General features: G+C 34.9%; 1 protein-coding gene across 1 annotated transcript in view; it reads right to left on the bottom strand.

The window, feature by feature from the left end:
* AP-1-2beta (adaptor protein complex 1/2, beta subunit) overlaps positions 1 to 13,249 on the bottom strand; it is a 138,502-nt gene that overhangs the window by 76,469 nt on the left and 48,784 nt on the right. The window contains exons 6-8 of the mRNA XM_089098233.1: positions 11,292 to 11,459; positions 8,113 to 8,259; positions 3,739 to 3,866 (exon numbers count right to left, since the gene is read on the bottom strand). Of these exons, the coding sequence (XP_088954359.1) occupies positions 3,739 to 3,866; positions 8,113 to 8,259; positions 11,292 to 11,459 (443 nt within the window). The remainder of the gene's footprint in view (positions 1 to 3,738; positions 3,867 to 8,112; positions 8,260 to 11,291; positions 11,460 to 13,249) is intronic.

Here is a 13,249-nt window from a genome sequence, read left to right as displayed (position 1 = left end):
CACTGGGTCAATACGATTACCCTGGGAAAAAAACAACAACAAATAAACACGCATCCGTGATCTTTCTTCTGGCAAAAAATGGAAAATCCTCATTTTTGTAACGAACTTCTATATTCATATATTTTTAATACGTATATTACAGGGTTCGCCCCCTAGTCAATACCTTGCTCTTTAAGCAAAAGTTCAAATTTTGTTCTAATTCTTTAAAAATGACCCTTTAATCAAAAATGCCGTTAATTATAATAAATAGCTCTTATGAAAGTACTAAATAATCTTTGGTTTAAAGAGCGAGGTATTGACTAGGAGGTGAACCCAATCATATACATAATGTTTTCTGTCGTTTTAAGTTTTGATGTTGCTCCTTACTTTCAGTTGAAAAACTTGTTTTTTTATGTATATAATTTCTGATCTTTTTTTAAATAATGCTGGGAAATCCGGCGCCCTCTTCATAGCAGTGTCCCTTCCCCCATGAAAACTTCCTTCATGGAAAGATCCTCCCACATAACCTCCGACCCACTCCTCCCCCACCACTACCAGAAAAAATCCCCCCTGAAAACGTCTGTATATTTCCCAATAATCAATACTATATGTCAACATTGGGTAAAGTCCATAACTTTCAGCCCTCCCCCCGGCGACTTCGGGGGATTAAGTAATCATAAAAGACATAGTTATCATATTTTCGACCCTGCTGAACAAAATGGCTATCTCAAAATTTTGATCGGGTGACTTTGAGAATAAAATGAGCGTGGGAGGGGGCCTAGTTGCCCTCCATTTTTTTGGTCACTGAAAAAGGGCCCTAGAACTTTTACTTTCCGTTCAAATGAGCCCTTCCACGATATTCTAGGACCACTGGGTCGATACGATCACCCCTGGGAAAAAGAAAAAAAAACAAAAAAAAAAAACAAAAAAAAATAAACACGCATCCGTGATCTTTCTTCTGGCAAAAAATGCAAAATTCCACATTTTTGTAGATAAGAGCTTGAAACCTCTGCAGTAGGGTTCTCTGATACGCTGAATATGATGGTGTGATTTTCATTAAGGTTCTATAATCTTTAGGGGGTCTTTCCCCCTTTTTTCGAAAATCGTCCAAATTTTCTCAGGCGCGTAACTTTTAATAAGTAGGAACTTGATGAAACTTATATATTTGAAATTAGCATTAAAATCTGATTCTTTTGATGTATCTATTGGTATCAAAATTCCGTTTTCTACAGTTTCGGTTACCATTGAGCCGGGTCGCTCCTTACTTACAGTTCGTTACCACGAACTGTTTGAAATGTAGTAGCAGTAGAAGCAATTTAATAGTTTTTAATATTCAGATTTTTAACAAAATCGTCCATTCACAGCTTACTGATGTTTAAGCTGGCTTTCCATTTTAGTTTGACAACTTTCGAAACACAAATTAAGAAGAATTATTGGTCACAAATACTTATTTCATTGAATAACGAAGAACTATTAGAAAGCTTTCTTTTAGGAATAGCAAAAGAAAGCTCCTTTTCTTCTTATTTGGCAAACTTTGAGACTAAACCAAAAAGAATTGTTGATTAAAAATACTTGTCTCATCGAATAGTATGGATTTGTTAGAAAACTGCCTTTATGATTAACAAAACAAAGCTGCCTTCCATTTCATTTTGACAAATATTGAGACAAAACCCAAAAAGAGTTGCTGATTACAAGTAATCGTCTAGTGGAACAAAAATCAAACTTTAAGTAAAGATCTGTTACAACGACAACAACAACAAAAAAAAATGAAAGAACGAATCAGATGATGGTAAAAACGAAAACACACATAACTTGACAGAATCAACTGTGAATAGAACTATAGCGCTAGAAGGAAAGACAGTTGAAGAAACATAAACTGAATAAGAGAGAAAACGAAAAGATAAAACAATCCAAAAGTCCAGCCACCATAAATTCTTGTCTCGAAGTGACATAATCAAACAAGAGAGGAAAAATACAAAAAAAAAATCGACTGAAAACTGTGACAACCATTCGGTTTAGCCACTTATTTTATTTCTGATGTAAATGGGAGGCAAGTTTAAACTTTACCCCCCACCCCCCTAATGTGCAAATATGTGTCCTGAATTGCTATATAGGGGTGGGGGCAAAATTCATTTCCGACAAAAATGATTATTATATTTGGAAAGAGCATAAAAAAAGGCATCGAGTGGTATATTCACTTTATTCGTAAGTCAATAATATAATTTGGTAAAAATTTACCGCTACTTGTCCCCTTTCATCCGTCCGTTTTCTCCCTTGCTTGACACTGTCCCTAGTTATAAGGATTGGTGGTGCTTTGTTTAACTTCAAATATTAACTCTAACTATTTTATCAAAATAAAGTTAAGGAGACCGTAACAAAACTTTTAAGAATGGGAAAGTCTAAAACCCCTATTGAGAGCTCAGCTACCCCATATCAAAACGCATTCTCTACAGAAAAAAAGCAAGGTTTCGAAGAATTGCAATTGTTAGCTTCTGGGGTTATATTAGAAAGCAAACGTTGACAGTGAGGTTTGAATCAGGAAAGGAGACAAATTTAAAAACGAGCTGAAGTCCGGATCTAGCTTTATTATTGATTTGTTCGTACGATAAAAATAGTGTTTCTTAACCAGATTTCATTTAGGATACTTTGGTCGTTCGGCAAGTTCCCTTGGTTTCAATTTTAAATTATCTAAAAGATGCGAAATGAATCCCTACGTCTTTGAGCTGTACTGGAATATGGATACTTGCCTAGACCTGTACTAAAAATACCATCAGCAGTGATAGCTGATGAGCAAAAGAATCCACTGGTGAAATCAGTAATATTTATTGACAGATACCGAAAACAGAATGAAATCTGTTTTCCATTTAAACTAAAATTGAGTTAAAAATTTGATGCAGGCTTGAAACTCTGACTTTTTTTAGACCTTCAGTGATCAATAAAGTAGGATCAGTAGAGATATATGCGCTTATAATTCAAGATCGTCAAAAATGCGCACAATATCTGTGGATTTGGGATAAGGATCGAGTTGAAACGAAGAAAACCTGAAGAACGCGAAATAATAAAATAAAACAAGTAACTAAAGAAATGATGACAAAAATAACGTTGAATATTTTATCCGAGCCGTTCAGAGGCAAAATGAACCACGCAGTGGCGGATCCAGGGGGGGGAAGTCGAGGGGGGCACCCCCTCCTAACGTCGTCTAAATTAGTGTAATTTACTTAATTAATGCAAGTGTGCGTTAATTAAACTTACTCCTAACGCAAGTTTATTGGATCAACGTATTTTACCCCCCCCCCCTCCCCCTAAAAAAGGTCCTGGATCCGCCCCTGGAACCACGTCCACGAAATCAAAACAACTGAAAGAGATACATAGCTGAATTTGATTTTACTGTACTATTCTTCTGGTATTAAAAACTTCAAACATTTTCAAGTACTTATTTATTTAAGCACGCAGAATGTGTTTAAGTATATCCTAGCAGAGAGATGGTAAAATTTGTTCTAATAACAAATCTTTTTCAGTGGTTTTGATGGTCAAAACTTTGTTTTAATACTTTGTTCGTATTAAGAGAAGAATTATATTTGTTAATTTAACGAAGGATCCTAAATAATAAACAAAGTTAAGAGTAAGTCAAGTGCTTTAATACTAATCTTTTTTTTATGTAAAAATACTACTTAATCCATTTGTCCTTTGAATGGCTCATTTGACACTTTTAAGCTTGAAGGGGTTCACATAAAGATGAAAACAAGTAACCTGACTTACCTGGCCTCGGGTTCATCTAAGGTGTCCAAATTTTCACAAAGAGTGCTAATGATGCTTTCATATCTATTCGGGTACTTTCTGAATATGTCTTTAATTACAACTATTGCTTCTTGGACAACGTAGTTTACCTAAAATTAGTGTTTTTTAGCCTGAATTTAGAATTTTTAAACCCACTTTCTTCAATGCATCGACGAAATGGAGGAAATGTATACTCGTCTATCAGTGAGGCTCCCAAGTACAATGTCTGGTCTGTTTAGTCCCAATCACTGTATATATATTTAGACAGTACAATCATTCCCTATCTCAACCATTAGACAAAGCTGGACCGAGATGCAAGTGCTACGGAGAACATTTAAACAAGTATAAACTTAGTGACATTAGATTTTTTCACGGGTAGACGTGTCAGAATTCTCTTGAGCGCGAAACTTGGCTTCATCTTTGAAACAATAACTTTTAAAGTATCTAATTTTAAATTAAATTATTCTAATACAAATATAAAAATCGGTAATTAGTAGTGTACTGTTATTATTAGATGTTTTTAGAAATTACAATTTGGTTTAAAAGTCTCAAGTTAGTTTCAAAAGCATTTTGAGAAAGTTTGTGCTAAAATACGTGTTCCAGGGTAATATACACTGAACCCCTGATGGCAGATTAAAAGGGAGGAGCTGTTTGTACGCACCAATAATGTAGTAGCCAAAAATACTGAGTTTGATTATACTGTATAAATTTATATACAGTAGTCCCAGTACTGCTTTAAATACTCGGGAAGCAAGAACCAAATCGCACAGGAACTAGATAGACGTTAAGACAGATTTATTCAACAATTAATCAAATAATAAATTTAAATAGTAAATTAGTATATTACCCACACAAGGCTCTAGAAATCCTTAAAATTCTCCGCAATTCAGAATTTGGCCATTAGATTCATCACATTTACTTGGAAATTTAATCTAACTTATCTAGGGTATTAATAAAGCAATATTTTACTGTGGATGAGGCAGGAACTAAGGTCCACCAAACGCATCTCCCATTGAACATGCAGAATCCAAGGAAAGGAGCATCTCGGATCTTCATTTTGACCTAAAGTTGGGTTTACTCTTCCATAGGGTTATAACAGAGATTACGTTCGCAACATTTTTGGTACGTTTTAAATAAATGGTGATTTTTTATGTTGGTCATTTTTTCTCCCCATTTATATCTCTCTAAAACTTGGAATAGGCGGATGATTTTAATGTCCTAGATAATTTTTTTTTAGAAAAAATCAAAGAATTATACTTCCTTTCAAATTTTAATATAATATTAAATTGCAATATTTCAATATTTCAATTGCAATATTATTCTCACTTGAGAGTCGAGCAAGTGAGAATAAGTTAGAAAATTAATGCTAGAAAAAAATAAGTCTCTTTAATTGGGAATAAATTGGGCCGAAGAGGTGATTATAATTAACGGGGAAACCGATTAATCAGGGAAATTCGTAATGATTGCGGAAGCAGTCAAGTCGAAAAGCGCAGAATAAGAAAGGAAATTTTTCACAGTTTATGGAATTATGAAAAATAGAATATAAGTTTTAGAACCGAGGTTAAAATAAATCAAGTCATTGTGTATGACAGTGGGCAAGCATGAATCTGAAGCATGGGTGCTTTGATAAGGTTAAAAAGGTATTCTACAACTTTTCCAGAAGATATATCAAAGAACAGTTTTTTACTTGTTTGAACATATATTTTACGTATGTCAAACAACAAGCTACATAAGAAATGGTGTCAATCCTACAGTCAAGGGCTACAATGAAGGAAAAGCTAAGGTGTTTAGAACGCATTTTACGGATGAAATACTGAGAAATAAAATTAATTTGCTCATTCAGAAGAAAATTGCTTTGCAAAATTACAAAGTGTAAGAAATGCCCCATTCACAACGAGATTTTACTACCGAAAGATAGCTAGCGCTAATTTAAGCCAATCCCGTTTTTTTTATATAAAATTAGAAAATTTTATGAAAAATCTGACTGGCTCAAGTTAACGCTAATTGAATCTCAGCATTATTAAAATCTTATTATGAATGGGCTTTAATCTATTCTTACTGGTTTTTCTAAAAGAATTATCAAACGAGGAAAATACATCAACAATAAAAAAAAAAGAATAGGTTAGTATTATAGTATAAATTCGGTTTATAAGAAGCTAATCTTCTCCATAGAACATTGTAACGATATTCAATAGGACTTCAGCAAAACTACAGCTACTACTAACAACTCACCGCAGCACCCAGCCGTCTGAGGCCAACACAGCTCCACACCCTCCACCTCCATCCCAATCTATTCAAAGCCGCTCTCTTTACACCCTCCCAAGAAGTTCCCATTTTCCTTAAACCTTTCTTCATAACATCCTCCTACCCCAATCACGGACGAACTGCTCTACGTTTAGCCCTAGACAGTTGGCCGATAAGGACAATCTTTGGCAATATGTCATCATTCATCCATAGAATGTGCCCTAGCCATTTCAACCTTTCTCTCATTATATCCCTAGAAAGCGGGATTGAATAGTATTTTTCGTGCAAGATACTGTTTGAGATACGGTCCTTCAGCCGGGTAGCCAGAACAATCCCTAGGCAATTTCTCTGGAAAACATCTAGCAAATCTTCATCCACTTTTCTGAGCGCCCATGTTTCAGAACCATATTTGACCACTGTTATCACTGTAGCTTCCAGTGTTCTAACCTTGGTTTGCAAACTTATCTTCCTATTCTTCCAAACTCTTTTTAACTGTAAAAAACACCCTGAACCTGGATATTCTACTTTTAACATCTTCACTGCTCCCAAAGACTTTACTAATAATACTACCAACGTAAGTGAAGTTGTCGACCTGATCAATCTTTTCGTTACTCAACGTAACCTTTTCATCTTCCCTTATTTCTAGCCTTAGTGACTTAGTATTCTTAATATTAATTTTCAAAACCTATTTTAGCACCCTGAACTCGCAATACCTCTAAAACTTTATTCATTTTGCTCACGTTTTCATCTAGGATGCTTAAATCGTCAGCATAATCTAAGTCCAGGAAAGTTTTTTCCTCCCCATTCGATTCCGTGGTCTCCCATTGCCTTTCCTGTGCTCCTTAAGATAAAGTCCATCAAAATGATCCGTATGAAAGGGGATAGAACACAACCCTGTTTAACTCCTGACTCAATACGAAACCAGCTGCCAACCTCATTTCCTACCTTAATCGCAACAGTGTTGTTCTCATACATAGCACTAACCCCTTTAATGTATTTGTCTGGTATAGCATACAAGGATAAGATCTTCGCTAAAGCTCTTCTATCAACAGAATTGAACGTTTGCTCATAATCTGTAAAACTGAAGAATAAAAGTGTTTGATAACTCAGGCACTTCTCAACTATTTACCTAAAATTTTTACCTAAAAACTATTTACCTAAAAATTTGGTCGACACATCCTCTACCCTTTCTAAAACTGCACTGTTCTTCTCTTATCACTTTGTCTACCGCATCACTCAGTCTAAAAAGTATCATATTATTTATTAATTTGCAACCTACAGAGACTAGGCTAATGCTTCGGTAATTACCACACTCACTCTTATCACCTTTAGTGATTTAGTTAGGGTTTTCTAAAATAGCTAGGTACTTCTTCTTTTTCGAAAATCATATTGATAATTTACAGTAACTTATTTCTAACCTCAAAGCCACCATATTTAAGAAACCCATTTACCACAGTATCAGTACCTGTGGCCTTATTACTTTTCAATCCTTTTAGTACTGTCGATAATTCTTCCTCAAAAAACAAATCTTCCTTCACGCACGAGGTATAAAAAACTTTTTCATTTTCCTCTATATCTTTTCCTGCAACTCTATCTTGGTTTAGCACATTCTCAAAATGTTCTACCCATCTCTCTTTGACTCTTTCCTTAGCACTTATTGTGGCCCCGTTCCTATCTTAACTGGGACAAGTTCCTCTCAATTTATTAACATGCCAGTACAATATTTTTCTATTATGCCGTCTAGCTGCATCTTCCAGATCCATGGCAATTTTATCCGTGGCCTCCGCTTCACACCTTCTTACTTCATATTTTAATGCTTACTCAACTTTCTTTACATTCCCCTTGTTTTCATACGATCTATCACTTAGACACTACGTAAGAATAGCTTTCATTAAAGAATAGATGAATAAATAAGTGAACATACTTTATAATACGAAATGTATTCCCATCACAGATTTATTAAAAATAATCTTAGAAGGACGACACAGGGCACTCAATCCCGATCGTTCCAGATTCATTAGCTTAAAATTTATTACTTGAAACGATGAAAGAATCGCGTCAAACAATTTAATGTTTCATAATTACCTCTATAGCTAATAAAATTGAACTCACCTTAGTTTGAATTAGCTCTAATAAGGTGCTCACACACCTTTCAGCGGAGGCTTCGACTTTAATTGCACATCTACCTATCGCTCGGACAGCCTTGCGCACAAAATCAACATCTACTTCAGTGGCATACTCTTTCAGTTCACTCAGGACCTGCAAAAACAAACAAAAAGATCTGATTTATCAACAGAGAGAGAGATTTATTAAACATATCAAACAAAAAAAATATTTAAATTAAATATAATTCCTAATAGATCTTGTCCATTTTGAGGAATCGGTACAGATTCTGCGCCGGTCTTAGCAGTGGGGTGAAGGAGTCTCCAAAGCTGTGTTGGCCTCCAACAGCTTGGTACTGTGATGAGTTATTAATAGCAATAGTACTAAAAACACTGGACTAGTCAATGTAAATCAAATCTGGCAAAAACATTAAATATTAGAAAAATAGAGGGCGCGAGACCAGCGGTGTAATTTCGTCAAAATCCTGGGGCGAGGGGAGTTGGAGCCAATTTTCGCAAATCAAGTGAAAATGACAGGGAAAGCTGAAAAATGAACCATTTATTACCATAAAGGCAAAAATATACTAAAGAAAAGAAGAAACTGACCTGTTTCTCTGGATACTTGAAATTGTACAGGCTTATCTTAATTTTGACAAGATTTTTGGAGAAACTAAATTTTAGCTGGGGGGGGGGGGCAAACTGGAGTCTTGGGGAGGCAGTTGATTTGAATAAACTGACCTCGTATACGGACAACTCTGTATTTTTACTTTTCTTATTCCGTTGATTTTTGAACTAAAACCAAACTGGTGGAAGTGATGAAAAACTTGAGAGCCACAGCTAATTAGAGTAGAGCCAAGACAGATAGTCTCTGTGAGTATGAGTGAGTTAACTGAGTCTGATTCGTCTTAATAATAACAATTTAGAGCCAGAAACATTTATTTTAAGAGGTAAAAGTGCGCTTCCTTCCTTTCGCGTACATGCGCACCACCTAACTCTCAGGGGGAAAGAAAGGAAAATCATAATCTTAGGATCCCATCCTAATTGTTTTAGACTTATAACCAAGGAATGATTTATTTGACGATTTACGAGGAGGAAGGATATCTGTGGATGACATTCCGGTCATTAACTGTGTAACCTGATTAAAAACACTTGCGCAGACGAATCCTCGCACTAAATATTACACTTTTTTGCTGACGAAGTAAAATAGGGGGAATAATTTTAGAATGAATTTGAATAATAGGAGAGTAAATAGATTGGAATGAATAGGAGAAATAATTTTTGGGCCAAATTTTTAAGTTTAGGAATAGATATACAAATAGATTTTCCTTCTTGATATTTTCGGTGGGTTTAACTTTCGAACGACTCAAGACTTTTGGCTTTACAACTATTCATTTTTTTCTCTTAATTAATGTTCAGTTTTTTACATTCGGAAATCACTTCTGTAGGTATTCATCAGCAACAAATTTGTGCTCTATTCAAAATACTTTAATCATCCTAACCCTTTGGATTCTTCCCAAGGTCTTGAGATTTCACCACTGAGCTTGGGATTTTGGGAAAAGTATGAACGCCAATAATAAAAAAAAATAATAATAAAGGTGTATAATCTTATTATTGAATATCTTGGAATTCTTTCTTCCAACCTTGGGATGTTTTGCAAGTGAATATTCAGGATATTATAAAATTCTTAGCTACATTCCTTAGCCACACCTTTATTCCAGTTGCAAACTATGACAAATTTTAAATTTCAAACATGTTTGGTTAAGACTCGATTACTTGTCAGTGTCGTAAAAAGAACATCAATTATAATGGACAAATAAAATATTTTAGAAGCAGAAAAGTAAGTGGGAGGAGAGGGGGCTTCGGGCCAGCAACCTCTTCCTCCAAAACAAAGAGATTTTTTTCGATTTTATCCAAGTCATTCATTCCGTATTTTTCATGTTCCGTTTGATTTTGTATGCTTTTTTCAGACTTTTCATAAAAAAAAAATTAAGTTTCGTGTATATCTAGTAGTTTATAGTGTTTTTGTGAAAACAATACAAGCTAACACACTCTTTTCCTGCTCTGCAAAGCGTGCTACAAGAAGCAGTGTTGAAGTATCTCATTTTTACCACAACTGAACAATCCAATGAAGGAATGGGTCCCAGACTTTGTACTCCATCAACTACTCTCAGGCTTGTGCATATCTTCAGAATTGCAAAGAAAAGAGCCTTTTTCAGTCATAACCAGGAACAATTTCTGATTTTAAGTAGTCACCACTACTACTACTACTAACACCACACCTTAGCCTTACTTGCTTCACTGACTGTATATTAAACAATGAGCTTTACGAAAAACCTAGTTCGATCCATTTTCTAGATCTAGAGCTACAGAAAGAAAGGTTAAGATGGTTATGCCACGTTTCACGCCAGGACCAAACAAAAATCGAGTCATCCCCAAAATGGGGCGAGAAAATTTTGTAAGAAAGGATTTAAATGAAATTGAAACCCCCATAGGATGGGGTAAAGAGTGAGGTTACAAATAAACTGGGAGGAAGGAAGAACGCACTCAACTGTCCTGGCCTCTGGTAGCTTGGTGCTGCACTGAGTTGTTAGTAGTAGGAGTATATAATACTTTCCAAGTAATGATCATTCAATTGACTTTTCTCATTTAATAGAATCTATCCCATGAATAATTTTTAAAGTAGCCTACACAAGAGAATTACCTCAACAAAAAGCGTATAGGTCTTAGGATTGGGGAAAATATCAGAACAAATTCCTCAATCAATCATCAATCAGTACAACACTATTACAAAACGTAAAAAGGCAAAGAATACAGGACCTGACTTTACAGTCCCTACCAGCGGTACTGATCTCCGTTTCATGTCCCTTCAGCCAGGAGCCAGCCAGCCATCCTGTGCTTCTGCGCATCCTTCCTTTTACCTTTCCTAGATATCCCCAGGTGCCCATTTAGATACGGGCCGACTCTGGCGAGCTTACACAGTCACACCACTGACTCCCGTTCCAAACAAAATAACAAGCGACACAAGGAATCGAGCCCCTGTCCTAACAGACAAAGGATTTACAGACAAAGGTCCAACAAATAACAGACAAAGGTCCAACAAAGAGGTCGTATTTTAAATGAAGAATGGAATGCCCTAACTTGAGATGGAAGGAGCCATGAATAACTTAGTTAAAATAATACTCAGCTTACCTGACTGATGTTAGACTGATTTGCAAGGCGTATCATAATATCCAGCTTCTCTAGCTTGACGTAAATAGGATCGTTGTATTTTACAAAGAACACTTTCATTTCGGACTTCAATATGTCCGGTCTTTTTTGAACTATTAGGTTAATATTCCGCAGAGCTACGTATTGAACCTGGAAAAAGAAAAAGTAGCTCTCTCATAATAACAAAAAAAAAGGATTGATTAAGGATTGTTTCCTGAATTTAAAACCTGATGTTTCCTTTATTTTTCTGCTCTTGGTAGAAAAACAAAAGAACGTGAAGATACCTGAAATTGCTTGTTTTAAAATTCCAGGAATCCCGTCTAAATTATTTTCAATTCGGGGAAAGATACTGAATTTTCTTAAAAGAGAGGGGTTATAAAATTCTTCGTTTTTTCATAGCTTTAAACAGAGTATAGTACACTAAAACTTGTAAAACAAAGGATTCTTGGACACAAAACACCTGCCAAAAATACGGAGTTACAATCTATGACTTATTGGAGCTACATTGCTATGTCTTTTCGGGGAAAATTTGATCTAATTCCCATTCATTTTCAGGTGAAAACAGCAATCGCACTATTAAGAATGCCAGAGTAATTGAAAAAGTTTGTACCAGCTTCAGACATAAAAAAAAAATCTTATTAGATTCCGTAATAAATAGAAACTGGGAGTTGCAATCAAGCCCATTTACGATAGATCTCTCAGAAAGGAAACAACTCTTTAAACCCACATAAAAGCTTACAATAGACCAAATAAGAAGGCTTTCATTTGGGGAATTTAGAGCATTCAGAAGTAAGGAAGTAAAAGGGACGGAGGGCATCTATGGTAAACAGAGAGATTCTGAAAGGATTGAAAAATATTGTTTCTTGATTTTATTGTAATTTTGGCTCCATTGTAGAAAGGGTGTTCTATGATGGAAGGGTGCCCTGAAGAAAGGCTGACGTTAGACGATGGTAACAGGCTTAAAAAAAATAAATAAAAAAAGTAAAAGTTTAAATCTGAATAGTTTTTAGCAGCTAATATTTTGGGATTAATTTACAAGGTAAAGATTTCAAATATGTTTGTTTTCAAGCATAGACGGTAAATGAATACAGTTATTAATTTTGAAATTTAAACATGTTGTTATTCCATTATGAAAAACCATATTGAACTCTTTCATTCTAAATATTACATCACAGCTTAAACCAATCTTGACTCATTTAATTCCGTTACTTTCTAACTTCCGAACTTTTATATTTGCACTTAATTGTAAGATAAGGAAGTATACAGTCTCTTGATTTTGATCTTTTTTACTTAGTTCTTTATCATTTTTTTCTTAGTTTTTTGTCTCCTTTTTTCTTTGTTTGCCAGCTTTTACTGTATTTTAGTAATTTGTTTTTCATAGTAATTTTTATATTGAAGGCATGAGTTTTTTGGGAATGACTACAAATTGTAAACACTGGTCCGACAAGTTCCCAATTTCTTTCGCTAATAGTGGTATTGTCCAATTTCTCGAGATTTATCTTAGCTTCAGTATAAAAAAAAAACATTCGTAAAAATTATATAACGTTCGAAAAAAAAAATGCATTCTACCTTTCTTTTTTAAATAAATAATTGTCTTTAGGAAATATCCTTGTGAATGCATCAAGTTAATAGTCCGCCCATTGCTTGACTACTAAGCCAAGAGCAAATTTTCAAGTGTTTTTTTCAAATTGGGTCTTCACAAGCTTAATTATTGATTTTGTATTTGTTCTAAGATCCAATCCCGAGACTACATTATAATAACAAAAAAAGTCCAGCTTAGATCCTTTCCAAAACACTGGTTGAACTGTGAACTCGTAGGCTCGGTTAATGATTGCTGTTATTCAACATGTTTTATCGATTGCCCAATTTTTGGTTAATAATTACCGTAGGCTCTTCGAGCCTACGGTAATCGTAGGATCGGATCATTCAACATGTTTTAT

Source organism: Artemia sp. Qi Xiang Cuo, chromosome 12, assembly GCF_049724085.1.
Source record: "Artemia sp. Qi Xiang Cuo chromosome 12, ASM4972408v1, whole genome shotgun sequence".
Taxonomy (NCBI): domain Eukaryota; kingdom Metazoa; phylum Arthropoda; class Branchiopoda; order Anostraca; family Artemiidae; genus Artemia; species Artemia sp. Qi Xiang Cuo.
This window is presented reverse-complemented; position numbering and strand designations above follow the sequence as displayed.